At 29.8% G+C, this 18,300-nt stretch overlaps 2 protein-coding genes across 6 annotated transcripts in view; one reads left to right on the top strand and one right to left on the bottom strand.

The window, feature by feature from the left end:
* LOC132952238 (cell adhesion molecule Dscam2) overlaps positions 1 to 4,158 on the top strand; it is a 143,186-nt gene extending 139,028 nt beyond the window's left edge. For 4 of the 5 annotated variants that reach the window (XM_061024468.1, XM_061024466.1, XM_061024471.1 and 1 more), the window contains exons 27-32: positions 66 to 209; positions 1,242 to 1,361; positions 2,398 to 2,537; positions 3,303 to 3,453; positions 3,617 to 3,710; positions 3,789 to 4,158. In XM_061024468.1, coding sequence (XP_060880451.1) covers positions 66 to 209; positions 1,242 to 1,361; positions 2,398 to 2,537; positions 3,303 to 3,453; positions 3,617 to 3,710; positions 3,789 to 3,993 — 854 coding nt within the window. In that variant the 3' untranslated portion in view covers positions 3,994 to 4,158. The remainder of the gene's footprint in view (positions 1 to 65; positions 210 to 1,241; positions 1,362 to 2,397; positions 2,538 to 3,302; positions 3,454 to 3,616; positions 3,711 to 3,788) is intronic. The other variant, XM_061024469.1, reaches the window with a different exon arrangement.
* Positions 4,159 to 4,207: 49 nt separating this feature from the next.
* On the bottom strand, positions 4,208 to 16,907 carry LOC132952239 (zinc finger protein ZFP2-like). Its single transcript, XM_061024472.1, has 5 exons — positions 16,700 to 16,907; positions 15,398 to 15,481; positions 14,991 to 15,215; positions 14,738 to 14,899; positions 4,208 to 7,016 (listed from the first exon to the last, which is right to left on the bottom strand). The coding sequence occupies exons 2-5, from the start codon at positions 15,442 to 15,444 to the stop codon at positions 5,570 to 5,572; spliced, it is 1,881 nt and encodes a 626-aa protein (XP_060880455.1). The 5' UTR covers positions 15,445 to 15,481; positions 16,700 to 16,907; the 3' UTR covers positions 4,208 to 5,569.
* Positions 16,908 to 18,300: the final 1,393 nt, after the last annotated feature.

Raw genomic sequence — 18,300 nt, 5'->3', positions numbered from 1 at the left:
TTTCTGCGAATCATTTGTCGTTTTTATTTACTCCATTCAACCGTTTTCGTTCGTCCGTTTTGCAGAAGAGCCTCCACCGGAGCTGGTCGAGAAGAGTCAGATATCTCGTCCGTTTTACTACATGGACATGAAAATGGCTATTCCAGTGTTAGGCACGTTCGTCGCCGTTCTGGCGGTCGTTTGCACAGCGTTCGTCTGCTTGAAAAGAAGTACGGTTACCACTTCCGACTGTAATTTTCGCAATGTCTGTCGATGTCGCGGCACGATAACTGTTATTATAGTTGAAATAATACGACCACTCCTTAGTCCTTAGATAGTTAAGACTTTAAGAGCAGTGTTGTAAAAAATACTTTTGAAAAGTATTTATGTAATTACTCAAATATTTTAAAAATTAATTATTTAAAATACCACCCAAAAACTATTTACAGTAAACCATTTAAGTAATACTCAAATATTTTTTGAAAGTATTTGAAATAATCTTCAAATACAATTCAATTTCAATAATACAAAATGAAACCTAACCTAACCTTGCCTAATCGTTATCAATGAATTTTATAAATAAATATACCAGGTACGTATATCAATAATTTTTATAATATGGAAAAAATATTAACTAAGTTTAAAAAAGTAAATCTAAATTGTTTATTAGTATGTGGACTACAAGAATAGTACTTTTTGCCTATCTATCTATACCTACTTAAGTTAAAGATATATCGTTTATATAGTATTTTGGTATAAAGAAATATAACAGAAATTATAGTATTAATAGATATATTATTATGGTATTAGATTATTTTTATTTAAAACCGTGTATATAGTACAGAATTAATGTATCAATAGTATTCAATACCAGACATTTCAAAAACATTTTTAATTTTATGATGGGTTATTTTTAAACAAGCATAACAAATCTAAGTTATTTTCACAGTCAATATTAAACTATCTCTAAATTCTTAGGTCAGTTAGAAAATTAACTAACTAGTTAAGTTAAAAAGTTAAAAAAAAAACAATACCATTTTTAACTAGCGCCTTACTTAGATTATGCACACCTTTGAGAATAAGGTCTGTGGTATCGGTAGGTATATACCTCCAGGCTCCAGTGGGTATTTAAACGGCGCAGAGAAGCCTAGGGCTATTTCAAAATATCAATTGTGTCATGGCGGTCTCTGTATTATCTTGGATACCTTACATACCCTCTTAAATATTTACGTTGACACTTGACACACGAATGCGTGTTTCAGAACGTGATAGCGTTCCGGCGCAGAGTGCAACAGACACGCGGGACAGGAGGAGTGCAGAAAATCAAAAATATTACGCGACCATCCACAAAGTGGGACTGACCAATTCCGAAAAAATTCCTGGTAAGTGAGATAGCAAACATCGTGCTTACAATAGGGAAACTTTGATCCATTGCCGTCGAAGCTGCGCTATTATAGATAGTAGCTGGTGCATCACATTACAGAGCATATTTTTACATACTTTCAGTACCTAGGTGGCACTTTAGATGAGTGTCCCACTCCCCCACAGTGATAACATAATTTAATGCCACGCTGCTAAAGTGGTGGGGAGTGGGGAGTGAATGTACTGTCCAAAACGGCAAAACACTACCGTTATTACCCACAATAATACAAAAAAAAATTATTATTACGAAGATTAGTAGAACAGTAGTTTAATAAATTATAAAATCAATGCATCATACATGTCGTTGACGATTAAACCTTTATCTAAGAGAGACAAACAATCCTAGAATATCGAACCAGTGAATTAATGGTCTTATATATTATACAAATGTAATTTACCTATTAAATGTTTATATTACGGACTGCACGCTCTAAAGTACTGTAGCCTGTGGGCAAATGTTTAGTTATAAGTATGACTTAGGTTTAACTTTGTATCTATTTGAAATTAACTTATTATCCAGTCGGTAACTATGAACGTGGTATTATTTTCGAACATTTATTCATTATACTTCTAGCATATTCCACTCATATTCTTACCCAAAAGTTAAATCATGCACCATCGAGCGCTGCAACATTCTTTAAAATTGCAAGATTTTTTTTTTAATAATTCCATAATTTACGATTAATTGTTTATTGGCATACCTAAACTTATATTGAGTCAAAGTATGATCTTTCCGTTGGGTTCTGGTTTCGAAGAAGTTCGACCTCGGAAAAGCGCTACGGAAAAATACTTCACGTCAACAAACGATTTCATAATTTTTTGAACTCCAAATAACATAATATATTATATTACGTATCATATTATTATATAATGACTAAATTCTTTACGGAATCCGGGCATCGTCGTCATCGTATATTATAATTTAGCGAGGTGTCAGCTGTTAGTGAACCGTTTGTGCGAATATTTTAACAATATTACAATGTGATAATATTACAGAGACGTCGGCCGACATATCGCCGTACGCCACTTTTCCGGTGGACGAGACACAGCGCGGGTCCATGCCAATGCTGCACAACCTCACGCTCCGCCAGCAATCCGTCCACGAAAACTATGGGCCCCCCTCGCACCCGCCAAAGGTACGTAACTCGCTCAGGCACACGATGATAGCTAGATTATTATATATATATAGGATTCTGAATTTAATGCAAGACAACAAATCCTAGAAAAATACATATGTAATAGGTACATATTTTATATTCTATCAAGTTTTTTGGAAATAAAAATAGTTTTTAATAGTTTATTAAAACAACAATTTACAGGACGAACATTTTAAAATATATTCAATGAATGAACAAAAAAAACCTAAAAATAAAAAAATACGAAATTAACGTTTAAAAATGTAATTCATACTCGTGATTATATCAAACGTTGTGTAAAGAATATTATTTTTATTTATTTTTTTTTTTTACTTATTTAAAACTGTAAAAGTATCAATATTTTAAAATCAAATTTTTGAAGGATTTTAGAGTTCAACCTGTGGAAAAGTAGATATTTAAAGAAATAATATAATCAACATTTAAAATTTTAATCAATTTGTAGGTACTACTCGTTTTAATCATAACAATCATTATATGTTGCAAGTCTTTAATGGAAAAAACTAACCTGCACGTATACAAATATTTTCTTATGAAACAAATCATTATAAATTGGTTAGGTACCGAGAGGTGGGTATGTAGATTGTAGATACTACAGAAGACTGATAGCAATGTAAACATCATTAAATTTGAAAATTACGTTTAAAACTTAAATAATAAATACACAGTTTTACACGCATTTGCAAAAAAAAAACCAAATATAACAGTATAGTGTGTACCATAATTATTAAGTTTTTAATATTGCAGATGTTCAAAAACAGACACGACAGATCAGCTCAAGATTTGTACGAAAAGCATTCCGCACACAATATGGATGATTCGGATTCAGATGTCGAACAAAATATGACGTCAAGTAGGATTGAATCGTCCAATCATCTGAACAAAACAAAACTTACAAGCGAGTGTCCACAGTGATATCGCTAAACAAACAAACACATTACAATATTACTTTAATCGAATGTTGATATTATTAAATTTCTAACGTTTTGTGTTTGTCGACACTTGTTTTTCCATTTTTTTGCCAGTCGTCTAATTGATGTACTGTTGTGATTCTTTCGCAGGTTTCATATACAGCCGAGCACAGTCCAGCACATCGTCGGACTTATCTCCACCTCCAACCGAACAAAAATCACTGCCAAGACGAACACAGACTAGGTAAAAAACAGTGCCTGTTGTAGTAGAAAAAAAACGTTTAATCTAACATTCAAAATTATTTAAAATCATTTTTTGTAGATGGTTCCCAACCAACAGATCTAAAAGGTCTTCCTCGATGGCCAACACATCATTGTTCCCCACGACTAGTGCACGCCGAGCAGAGACTGACAGCAGCAACTCGGACACTTTAAAGAAACTCAACCTGGGAAAGTCAACACTGTGGTCGAGACCTGTGTCAAATAACAACCCACAAAAGCATTCAGATTACTCCATAGCAGTTTAGATTGGTACACTTAAATACGATAGATTTGTTATTACACGTTTTTTTTTTTTTTGTTATTTAAAAAATTTTGTTATATATAAAATAATATTTATTAACAATTTTAAGCATTTTTATTGTTTTAATAATTAAAATATATATAAATAAAAAAATAAATAATAATTTGAATACGATGTACTCCTTAAACAGGTACTACGATTGCCTATTGATATTGGCTCTTAAATATTTTGGACCCATGTGAGTATGAAAATATTCAAATTAATTTGAGTTAAAAACTCAAAAACGTTTCTTTTAATATTTAATAGGTATTTAAGAATGAAACACAATATTACAGAAATTTAATTTTAACAATAAACAAATTTATTTTTATTTTTTTCAATAAATGCCGAGGTCACTGGATAAAAAATTGAGACAATAGGACCAACAATTTGAAAAGGGGAACCTTGTTCTGAGTTTTTATTAAGGTTAAAATAATTTAGATACCACTATAAAGATCAACAATTTGATAACTAAAACAATAATACTTAAATTATAACTAAATTGAAAGAAACCAATAAAAACATGAATTTATTTTATATTATTATTATTTATTCAAGGTTTCAAATACACGTTAATAAACCTTGTACAATTATACAATTATTTACATAATTTCGTTACATTCAATTTTCATTTTTTTTTTTTTTTTAAAGATTTATTTAATTATTATAGAGAGCTGTCGTTGATCCATTGTTCTAGATGTTCACTGTGAGCCCGGCTATCTTGGTGAAAACTGTTATTTTTGTTTCTTGACCGGAGCCGCATGCTTCTTTGGGTAGGATAGTGTTTATGTTTGATTTGGTCGGATGTTCTGATAATTGGAAAATCTAAGAATATGTGCTTGATTGCGAGTTCACCGAGGCACGTTTCACACCTGGGTTCGGACTCCTTAAACGTTAGATGTGAATGTGTGAGTCTAGTGTGTCCAATACATAGTCTGGTAACCATGGTATCCTTGGACCGTGTAAGCTTGATTAGAGGGTCTGGCCATTTTTTAATTGAAAGTTTTGTTTTCTTAAGTTTGTTGTCTTGGTTGGCTTGTTATTTCCTTCGATTTTGCCAGAGAGAATGACATTTGATTTTAAGGGCGTGGATTACAACTTCATATGTTACATGTGGATACATTTTGATGTCCGGATGATTTTCCGCTTTCATTGCAAATTCGCCAGCGATTTCGTTGCCAGGAATTCCGATGGAACCCACATGAGTTTGATAGTATTGTAGTTTGTAAGGATTGTATTTTGGATGCTTCGGGCGAGGTTCTATTTTGTATGTATGTTGGTAATTGAGGTGATTCCGCTCAAAAAGTCACTTAATATGAGGACTTAATTGTGGTTTGTGGAAAGTCAGATAGTTATAGCTTCAAGTATTGCGAAAGTTTCTTTAGTGTATATGCTGGAGAAAGGGGCGATTTTATGGAGATTGTTATCTTCGGTGTATGTAATGGCGAAGCCGGTTTCCTTTACTGTTTTAGAAGCGTCTGTATAAAAGTGGATGTAGTTTATGAACTCGTTGTTTCTTATTTAGTAGAACGTATTCATGATCAAATTATGAGGTTTGTCTTTTTTGTAAAATTGGTATGTGTCCTTGTATGACTTATTAAATTTGATTTTATCGTAAATTCTTTATCACAGTTATCACATTTATACGGATTTTTGCCGATATGTGTCCTTGTATGTATTATTAAATTGTATTTCCGAGAAAACGCTTTATCACAGTTATCACATTTATACGGCTTATCACCGGTATGTGTCAATATATGGCTAATTAATCTAAAATTCCGAGAAAACCCTTGATCACAGTAATCACATTTAAACGGTTTTTCGCCGGTATGTGTCCTTCTATGACGTTTTAAATCTGATTTCTGAGAAAATGCTTGATTACAGTTATCACATCCATACGGCTTTTCGCCGGTATGTGTCATTGTGTGCCTTGTTAAATTTGATTTCTGAGAAAACGCTTGATCACAGTTTACACATTTAAACGGCTTTTGGCCAGTATGTGTCCTTGTATGGCTTATTAAATTTGATTTTATCGTAAATTCTTTATCACAGTTATCACATTTATACAGATTTTTGCCGATATGTATCCTTGTATGTATTATTAAATTGTATTTCCGAGAAAACGCTTTATCACAGTTATCACATTTATACGGCTTCTCGCCGGTATGTGTCAATATATGGCTAATTAAACTAAAATTCTGAGAAAACCCTTGATCACAGTAATCACATTTAAACGGTTTTTCGCCGGTATGTGTCCTTGTATGTACTATTAAATTGTATTTCCGAGAAAACGCTTTATCACAGTTATCACATTTATACGGCTTCTCGCCGGTATGTGTCAATATATGGTTAATTAAACTATTATTCTGAGAAAACCCTTGATCACAGTAATCACATTTAAACGGTTTTTCGCCGGTATGTGTCCTTCTATGACGTTTTAAATCTGATTTCTGAGAAAATGCTTGATTACAGTTATCACATCCATACGGCTTTTCGCCGGTATGTGTCATTGTGTGCCTTGTTAAATTTGATTTCTGAGAAAACGCTTGATCACAGTTTACACATTTAAACGGCTTTTGGCCAGTATGTGTCATTGTATGGCTTTTTAAATGTGCATTCAAAGAAAACGTTTGATTACAGTTATCACATTTATACGGCTTTTCGCCGGTATGTGTCCTTGTATGTCTTTTTAAACGTGATATTGTAGTAAACTCTTTATCACAGATATCACATTTATACGATTTTTTACTGGTGTCTGATGTCTTCGTATGCTTTGTTAATTTGGATGCTGTAGAGATTTTCTCATAGTTATTATCCAATGGATTTTTCTTTAAGCAGTTAGATGGCAAGTCCAAATTCATACAAGTAATGATATCTGCAGAATTGCTTTCGTTTACAACTGTTCCTTCAAATTCAAAACCTTCAATACAATTTACTTCTGTTTTTATTACGGTATCAATAGTGTTAACTTTCTCTTCAGTTTTAGTTCTAAAAAATAAAATAAAGTATTTTAAAAACGTTAACCTTTATCAAATAAAGGAAAATAACTTTTACAACATAGTTTAAATATTTTAATTATGAATGAGACCAATTTGTTATATGTTTTTTTAAATATTATGTCAAACGTAGGTACATATGGACAAACCCTTTTATATTTAAATAATATTATACAAAAATATGTATTTATATATATAATATGTTCAAATGGAATGTACAATATTTATATATTTATACATAGAATTTTTTTGTGGATGTGAACAAGATAATCAAGTAGTTAAAATAATGAACCTATTTTAAACTTCAGTATCTTTTTTTGTGTTAAAATGAGTCTATTTTTACTCTGGAGAGTTGAAATTTAAAATTCCTTGTAATTTTTCAAATTATTGGAGAAAAAAAAATTAAGGAAAAAACAGGAATTTTTTACGAAAAACAGTGTTTAACAAAAAAGATTTCTTACTTTATTTATTGAAATTTATTTATTTATTTATTAAGATTTACGGGCTGAACCCTTTTACAATACTGCATAGCACATATATGATATACATTAACAATACTAAATTTACAAAATCCTAGGATATCTATACAACGATAATAATTAACAATTTAAAAACGAGAACGAGAGGGGTCCACATTGACAATGGACACTATACGCCTAATAGGTTGATTTAACATATAGTTTGTGGTAGATAATGGAATGAAAAAAGGGACAGAATGCCTGGCAGATCGTTGAGGTACCTAAAAACTAATCAGTGCCAGGAAGGTAGGTGAGACAATTTAACCAGATATATTTAGGAACTGGAGATTTAGTGAATGTTGGCAATCAGCCAAGGAATCTAAACAGAGTCATAATCATGTTGGGGTTGTGAAATTTTTAGCAAGGAACCAGCGAACCTAATAAATCGTCTCTGCACTCAGATCTACTACATACGTCGTATTGGGATCCCAGATTACACTGCCATACTCAAGTACACTCCGCACCAAAACGCAATAGAGTACCTTAAGGGATAATGCGTTAGGGAAGGAATTAGCAGTACGCATAATAAATCCAAGTGATTTCAAGGCCTTGCAACCGTTATATGAGGTCTACAATCCAAAAAACTTGTTAATTTGAAGCCCAGGTAAAGTGCAGTCATTAGATCGCTGCAGGATGGTACCATTTATATTATAAAAGAATACAATTTGAGAGTATCTTCTCGTGAATGACATCATACTACATTTGTTTATATTTAATTCAAGTCCTATAAACCAGTCAACAAAACGATTGAGGTCGTTTTGTAATTTAACAAATTCTTCCTGAGACTCGATGCGCATGAATAGTTTTATGTCATCAGCGAAACAGAGAAGGCAACTAGATTCCAAAGCTCTGGTAGCACCACCAACGAATAACGAGAATAGAATATGTGTCGAATTATCTTGTGAAACGCATGAAAAACTGTTGATTTTGTACCAAATACATTGACCTATTGATGTCTGCCCAAAAAATAGGATTCAAACCAAGAAACTAGTGGCACACCAGACGCTTTGAGAGTTTTTATAAGTATTGCGTGATCAACTGTATCAAAAGCCTTTTAAAGTCCGTATATATCACGTCTACTTGAGAGTGGCTTTTAAATGCATTAAAAACAAAATTGGTGAATAATACATTGCACGACGTGATAGAGCGGCCAGGGCAAAACCCGTGCTGCTCTTCCATAATGACCTTATTGACAGATGGAGTAATGGAATTTCGTACAAGCGATTCAAATAGTTTAGAAACTTGAGATTGAATTTATATTGGCCAATAATTAGGGATGTAGGAAGGGTTGCCATGTTTTAGATACGGCGTGCTATGGTTTCTCCATTTCTAGGTATTGAGTTTCCTAGTATATTTAAATCATCTGCAAAACCCAGAACTTGTTTATGTTGTTGGCCGATTTCTACTCCAGTTGTCTCCAATTGTAATTCCCTTAAAGCTTTTTCCAAAGCTATATTGAATAGGGTAGAGGAAAGTGAATCTCCCTGTTCTAAGACAGTTCTTAATTCAAAAGCTTCTGACACCGTGTATTCAACACTTATTTTATTCTGCGTATCTTCCATGCACATTTTTGTCAAAGCCACTAATTTTTGTAGGATCCCGAACTCATCCATTATATTGTAGAGGCTTTGTCGATGTATACGGCGTATGGTGTTATCCATTTTAATAATATTTTAAAACAATTTATAAGCCGAGTTAAGCTATGATGTGCCTCTATAATTTTCACAATTTGACTTATCGCCTTTATTGTGTATTGGTATGATTATAGCTTCGTTCCAACATTTTGGTATGCGTTCATCTTTACAAATCTTCTGACAAATCCTAAAAAGTAGGTGTTGAATCTCTTTTACGCCATATTTAATGAGTTCAGCTGGTACTTCGTTCGATCCTGGTGATTTTAAACTTGGGTTGAACGATTTGTATTGATTCATGGCCTTGAATAAATTTCTAAAACTTCCCAGGGAACAATTTCTTTCAGCCCCATGTAATATTTCACCTATATACTTTATTTTCTCTCTTTAGAGTACTCAAGACATCTTCAATTTTTTTTGTGTCTATACTATCTATATTGATATAATTTTCACCGAAAATTTGCCTTTTTCTTGTTGCTTTTCGACAGTTTTCACTATACCATTTTTTCTTCTTGTTTCTTATCTTTCCAATGTTTTCCGATGCATTTCTTTAATGGCTTTGGTAACTTTGGCCCAGAGTTCATCTATGTCATTCAGTTCAATACTCTTTATATATTCACCAATATTTTCCGAGTATTTTTGTTGGATTTTCTTATTCTTAACATCTCTAGATTTATATTTGTTCCCAAAGAAATAACTCATATAAAATTTTAGGTGATAATTTCAAAAAAGTGGGTAAGTTGATGTTGCTTTGCTGTACAGTAGGTTACAAGTAGGTCACTGTAATGGATGGTGTTAACTTTGAATTCAATGATATAATATCATTGTATAAGAAAAGCGATTCTGAGCAAAAATGGTCAGTCAGCCTATGATATTACTAAGTACCAACTAGAACCAATTTACAATCAGAAATCACCCCCAATTTTGAAAATATTAAAATGTTTTCTATTATAGGTAAATGTATAAGCGCAGTGTATCTAAAATCACAATACCCATTGATTGCTCTGATTGATCATTATTTCAATGAACGCTCGAGTAATATTTTTAATTCAGGAAGAGTTCAACTTATAGAACCACTTAAAGCACTGAACTTCGTGCATATTTCCTTCAATGTATGGTGTTTATAGGCTAAAGTGGCAGCTCATGGGGTAAAATATTCAACAGGAATTATCAACAGAAAAATCTCTACCGGAGAGTCAAATTTAATTTTTTTGAGCGTTTGAAGTTCATATTTTAGATTCTGAGCGAAGCGATGAATGTATTGATTCTACAATGATGTGTGTTTTTTTTTTTATTTTTTTATTTTTTTTTTTATTTTTTTTTTTATTTTTGTGTCTGTCATCACCTTTTAGGACAGTAAAAGTGCTTGGATTTTCTTCAATAGTAACTTTTCTGATAGGAAAGTGAATCTAGTTGGTACTTTGGGGGGTCAAAAGTAAAAATTTCCCAGTAGTTTTCACAAGCGACGTGAAAAACAAAAGAAAAATTAAGGAAAAACGGGAATTTTTACGCAAAATCTGTTTTCGAGAAAATCGATTTTGGTTTTTGGTGTAACTCTAAAACAAATGACCGTAGGGACATGAAATTTTGACTGAATGTTTATATTAGCATTTTCTATGCACCATAAAATTTACAAAATATTTTGACTCTTTTTGACCTGTTTACGGCCATTGTCAGTTTTCAATTTTTTTAAGTTTTTTTTTCTATAAATATCAATAAAATTTTATCTGTTGAGTAAAAAAGCTTGAAAATTTAATAGAAGGCTCCCAGGTTATTGTTTCAAAGGCAGATGAAAAAAATTAAAAATCCTTAGTCACAGTTTTTAATTATAAGCATTTAAAGTTCAAATTTTGACAAAATACGGAAAAATCACGAAAAATAGCAAATTATTTTGATGAGAATTCATAAAAAATTTTCTTTTTAAATCTAAGATTTGAAAATGTAATATAAGATTACTCATAAGTTTGTCTACCTTTATCAAAAAAAAAATGTCTAGAAGAAACTTAAATTAAATTTTTATGAGCGTCTGAAATTTATATTTTTACAACATTTGATATTTACTCGATTTCTCATGTAACAATTTTCTTATTTTATTGTAATTAAAAAACGAATGACTGTAGATACTTGAAAATTTCACTGAATGTTATATTAGCATTTTCTATACACCATAAAATGTTGAAAATATTTTGACTCTTTTTGAGCTGTTTACGGACATTGTCAGTTTTTAATTTTTTTAGTTTTTTTTCTATAAATATCAATAAATTTTTATTTGTTGGGTAAAAAAGCGTGAAAATTTAATATAATGCTCCTGATATATCGTTCTAATAGCAGTTGAAAAATATTAAAAATATATAGGCACAATTTTTTTTTATAAGCATTTAAAGTTCAAATTTTGACAACATTTATCAAATTTATAATTTATTAATTATTTTGGAGTTAAAAATTTATAAATTTTTAACTTTTATGGCTAAGGATTGAAAATTTAAAACAAGGCTCCACGTAAATAGGTTATATATAAATTACTTTATTCACAATAATATCATCAAATATACTTGGTAATACCATAGGCTGACTGACCGTTTTCGCTCAGAATCGTTTTTCTTATACAATGATATTATATCATTGAATTCAAATTTAACACCATCCATTACAGTGACCCACTTGTAACCTACCGTACAGCAGAGTGACATCCACTTATCCACCTTTTTACATTTGATATTCACTAGATTTCTCATGTACCGATTTTGTTATTTTGTTGCAATTAAAAACAAGTAGCTGTAGATAGATACATGACAATTTGACTGAATGTTTAGATTCTTATTTTCTATACACCATAAATTTTAAAAATATTTTGACTCGTGCTAAAATTATCTCTAAAAATGTGGCTACCGGTTAACAGTTTGGAAGCGGTTTTAATTGTTCAAGATTACCGGTAACCACTTCAGAAACGGTTTTTTCCATTTATGTTTTTTTCGGAAAATTTTAGTTTTACTTAAATTTACACAAAACAAATATTCACTTTATAAAATGGTCCAGGACAAGCTAAATTAAAAAATAAATATCTATATGGCTATATTTTATCATTTGATGATATGGATAAACATAAATTTAAATTAAATTAGTAAATTACCCATAATCATCGATTGAAAAATAGTTCACGGCAAAAATTACAATAAAATAAAATGAATAATTATCATTTAATATGTTCTATAATAATGTCTATGAATCAATGAATCGTACTTAGTATCTACGATTGGTGATACTTACTTATTATCGCGGTTACAGACAGTATACCATCTTTAATCGTACTTATTATTACATTAAATTTATTATCTTGTAAATAAAATTATTAATCAAAAAAATTGAATACAATTTCAAAAAAAAAAAAAAATAAAATATAAAAATAAAATATAACGTTAATTTTTTTGACCGGTAATTGTTAATCGCTTCTCAAAATTTAAACTTACTAACCGGGAAGCGGTTACCAGACCCAAAATTGGTCATGGTAACCGGTTTCCGTGAAAAACCGGTATCCGGTTTCAAGCCCTGTGACAAATATACTTAGTAATATCATAGGCTGTCTGACCGCCTTCGCTCAGAATCATTTTCTTATAGGTACAATTATCTTGTATCATTGAATTAAAATTCCATCCATTACATTACAGTGACCCACTTGTAATCTACTGTACAGCAAAGCAACATCCACTTACCTACTTTTTTGAAATTATCACCTAAAAGTTTATATGAGTAATTTCTTTGCACGATTTTCTAAATATTTTAGAGCTATTTATGGGCATATAATTCTGTTTATTTTTATACATTTTTATTTATTGTCAATAAATTCGCTAATTTAAAATGTTGAATGTTTTTACGCTCAACAGAACACGTTACCTCTATTGGTTTAAAAAGTATAGAGTGAATTGACCTCTTATAAAATTTAAAGAAAAAATTATTATCTAGGGCCCCACGTTGGCTTTTAACGATCTTATTATTTATAAATAAGTCATGATCATTTTAAAATGTACAGTTTCAAAAAGGTCATAAGTACTCATAACTTATTTAAAAATGATAATATCAATAAAAGCCTACGCGGGGCCCTGAAAATAATAATCTCATCTTTAAATTTTATAAGAGGTCAATTCACTCTATTAAACCTATAGAGCTCACGTGTTCTGCTGAGCGTAAAATTGCTATGGCGCGCACTTGTAAGACAACACTACGGGTATCACGTCCTCTTAAGGGGGTCCTGTCGGTCATGTTTTAAGGAAATGAATATAGGAAATTTAACATGATAAAATTTAAGTAACTTGTAACTGTGCACAAAGTAAACGAACATTAGTACCTAGTTTGCCGTCTGGTTTTTTTATATATAGAGTTAGATAGTGGAAAACAGACAGTGACGTTTTTCGCCGGCCGGTCAGTTCGCCCAGTTTGCCGGCTCCGGCATATTTTTCGACCGGCGACCGCGCTTGGAGGAACACCATAATACTACCCGTTTGGTCTGGCGTTATTTATATTCACCGTCAATTAACTTACGTATCGGTAGGCAATGATGGAGTTATTAATTTAGACCAGAAAGCCAGACAAAACTGATTTAAATAATTAAAACTGATTTTCACTGACTAGCTACTAAGTTTACTAGGTTTTGATCGAGGCGACTTTGAATATCTATTTTTTCAGCTGTGATATCCATGAATAAAATTATGATATTTTTGTTTTTATATTATTTAATAAGACACTAACATTAAATGGAATATTAAATACTTGCATCTGAGAAAACCTATTAAAGTTAATCAATCATAATTCGTTTTCAAAATGAAAATCTGTCAAACCAAGTTCCCCCAATTTTGTCAGCTGGAGCCCCATTAACCATAGATATACTTACAAAATATTTACCAAATATTTATGTTAGCATTTTCTATAAACCTAAAATGTACTTACAATATTTTGCTATTTTTGAGCCATTTTAGGCAAAAGAAATATTTTTTTGAGAAAATCACAAAATTTCACAAATTTATTTGTAGTTAAAGATGTATAAAATGTTAAATTTGTATAGCTAAGAAATTAAAACATGTTTTTTCAACCAAGGAATAACAATTTCAGTTATTATGTTGTAATTGAAAAATTAATTCATGAATATCTCCTTGAAACTATTAAACTATATTATTATCACATTTTATACACAAAATGACATTTTGAAATGCAAAGTTTTAGGTAAAAATTAATCCAACCTACTGTTCTATGAATAGAAAAATAAATAACTTTAATTGCAATATTATCATTAAATATACTTAGTAAATAAACTAATAGGCTGACGAACTGTCAACACAGAATCATTTCCAAATAAATACAATGATTTTATATCATTGAATTCAAATTTAACATGTCATCCAATACATTGACCCACATGATACTTTATGTACATACGTACAGTAGAGTGGGACCAGCTTGCCAAACATTTTTATTTCTTAATTTTTATTAACTGTCTCTTAATAGGTTAAACGAGTTTAAAAAATAAAATCATATCATCAAATATAATATTATAACATAAATGTAATTCATACCTTTTTTGTAATAATTGATTATCATTGTTATGGTCTGTTCCATCATTAATTTCCTCTTTAATAAAACCATTAAATTCTTGATCATCAACAATTTCCTGTTTAGTATTTTCATTAAATGCTTGATCACCATATATCACATTAAGTGGTAATGGCACTCTAGAACTGTGTAATATTTCATAAAATAATTAATCAAAATTAAAATTTTATACAAAATGTAATATTATAGGTACTATGATGTAGATTTAATTCATACCCTATTTGAAATGATCGACCATCATTATTATGGTCCTTTTCTTCAATAATTTCCACTTTAATAATTCTATTAAATACTTGATTATCAATATTTTCCCGTTTAATAATTCCATTAAATACTTGATTATCAATATTTTCCTGTTTAATAATTCCATTAAATACTTGATCATCACATCTAATGAGTGGGATTGACAAGAAACTAGACCTGTGTATTATATCATTATACCTAAAAGAAATTGCAAAAAAATTGATTTTTTATCAGTTTGTACTAATGCGTTACTTATGTATAAATTAGATACATTGCACAAATGTAATAATAAATACATAAATTAACAAAACAATTAGTTTTAAAATGTAGGTTAAAAATTAATTTTCTAATGACACACTAATTACAATGTTTTTGCTTACTTGGAATTTATCCCGCAATCATCAGTAGTTATTCCTAATGGTTCCATACTATGTCCTCTATATTGTTTGTTTTTCAATTAAATACTGTGAACATGAACCATAACAATATTAGGTACCTTATATTATATCAAACCTTTCACTTGGTATGACCAACTTGTAAGAAGGGTTTGTAGGGTGTCCATTTGTACATATTCTTTTTCTAAAACTTTTTATTTGGACTGCCATAAATAAAAGGAAAACACTGATATGTACTTAAAATTGAATATCGAATCAGTATTTATTGTTTTTTATATTTTTTAAATACATTTTCATCATGTTTCTACAATTAACTAATTACCAAGGACAAATTTATAACGGCAATAGTAAATATGCTCCAGTTCTGTAAACAATACTTTTTCTATACATACATTTAAGAACATCTGTTGAATTTTCAACTGACTTTTTTAAAAATGTTGTTGGAGATTTAGGGCTTGCCTAGGTAACCTGCAGTGTACATTTATATTTCACTGGGATACTGGGCCATATCAATATGTTCAGTGCCTCTTTTTTCACACTCGTTATAGCAAATTTATCAGAAAATAAAAAGTTGTATGAAGTTGAATGCAATAGAGATATGTTGTTCTAAAAAATGTATAATAGAGTAGGTGCATAATTAGTGTTAAACTATGATAGGTTATGAAGCTATGTAAGATTGTCAGTATTATAAAATATTTGAGTAAAAGTATTCAAATACTTTTTTCCGTATTGAATACTTTTAAAATACTATTTATTTTGATGTATTTGAATGGTTTTTTAAATACTTTTTTACAATTGAATAGGTACTTTTTTAATCTTTTAATTCTTAATTTATTTCTATTTATAATTCTTGTTTTATAAAAATTCCCATGCTGTCATGGTTATGCTTCAGCGTTATAAAAATTTTATATTATATATTTATCATTTATGGATGATTTGATATCGGTTTTCGTCAATTAATAGCTTAGTTAAATAGAATTTTTTTTTGTAATTGAAGATTATTTCAAATACTTCTATATTTATAGTATTTGGGTTGTATTTTAAGTACTTTATTTTAAAATGTTTTAAAAGTATTTTTTACAACACTAAAGATTGTGTTATAATATTACCGTTCAAATGGATAGTTTTACAAAAAATATGACTAAATGTTTCATTTTATACCTAGGTAGATGGAAAATATCAAGTTTGTCATAATTATATTCTGTGGTTCGGTATTCAATTTTAATTTAGCAACTATAAACTGAATAATAATAAAGAGATACATTTATTACAAAATAAGGTACATACATGGTTGCTGGTTATAATTACAGGTGCTCATTCACGCTGGATAATTTATAGCTGATATTATTACCAATGGTGATGTACCATTATAATATTTCCAATCATCCGCTAATTATTATCGAAAAATAAAAATATGACAAAAATTACCTTTATTACAAAAATCTTATCTTTAAAATTATCTTTATTCTTTAATAGTATATAGGGGAGAGTTGTGGTCTATAGTGAGACGAGTGACATAATATTATATTATTATTGTTAATAGATAACGCTTGATATTTGGAGGTTATGATTTAAATTGTTACCTCCAACGGATAAACGTGTTTTCATTGGCCTCTGATGATAACAGTTCAAAATAATGTTAAAAATCGGTTTTTGATAACGTGAGGTAAATTTTTCATTTATTTTTGATTAAGTTTTTTGTGTAATTAATTAATATGTAAAAACAAAACAATTAACAATTCTAACTCAGTAAGTTGTCTATTTTTTAAATATGTATCAAACGAATCACTATGTTAACGTTAGTGTATGTAGTTGTCATAGTAACGTAAATATGTCAAATGAGTTTCAATGAGACAAAATTTTTGGTCTACAGTGAGACGACATCTCATTGAATTAGAGTGTTAGTTGTGTCGTACAAAAATTATATTTTAGTCAATTTAACTATTTATTATGTTACATATATTATAATTTAAATTTATGATCAAAGTCAAAGTAAGACTGTATGATAATTTAAATTAAAAAAAGAATATTACCTATACCTATTTGTTTGTTTTTATTTTATTTATACCTATAAGTTGTTCATAATATCATTGATTATAAATACTATAGTATAATGATAAATTGGTATATACTGTATGTATATAATTATATTATATAGGTATATAATATATAGTATACATTTACCAGTGTATTATATTTGCATTTTATGATAATTAGGAGATAAAAAAAAAAATTTAAGAAAGTTAAATTAGTTTTTTCATGTTCATTTTTTTATTTTATATCAAGAATAACATACGTTTCATTGTGGACCATGGATGGTCTACAATGAGACACTTTCTACTTTTTAGAAAAATAATTTTTTCAAGTGGCTTAAATAGTTTTCAATAATGATCTAATATGCTATAATAAACCCTACTACTTCCTGATTCGTTTAGTACAGTTAGAAATGATCTACCGCCCTCCTATCTTTAATAAGACACAATAATACGATTTTTGTCTCAACGTGGACCACTCTCCCCTATGGCCGATGGCCAATGGGTGACGGCGTCTGCTAGAAGATGGGGGCAGATCTTCCGAAAACATAATTTGTGATAGTGAAACAGAAAAACAAAAAAAACAACATAAAAATTAAAGAAAAACAGGAATTTTTACGCAAAATCGGTTTTTGACTAAATCGATTTTGGTTTTTGGTGTAACTCTAAAAAAAAAAGTATATACATGAAATTTTCACTGGTCGTTTATATATTTGCATTTTCTATACACGATACAGTTTTCAAAATATTTTAATTTGTTTTGAACTGTTTAGGAACATTTTCAGATTTTCTGTTTCCAATTTTATAAGACTTTTCTTCTATGAATGTCAATAAAACTTTATTTGTTGGGTAAAA

The sequence above is a fragment of the Metopolophium dirhodum genome, chromosome 9, assembly GCF_019925205.1.
Source record: "Metopolophium dirhodum isolate CAU chromosome 9, ASM1992520v1, whole genome shotgun sequence".
NCBI classification, from domain to species: domain Eukaryota; kingdom Metazoa; phylum Arthropoda; class Insecta; order Hemiptera; family Aphididae; genus Metopolophium; species Metopolophium dirhodum.
The sequence above is the reverse complement of the archived record's forward strand: the minus strand, read 5'-3'. Positions and strand labels throughout refer to the sequence as shown.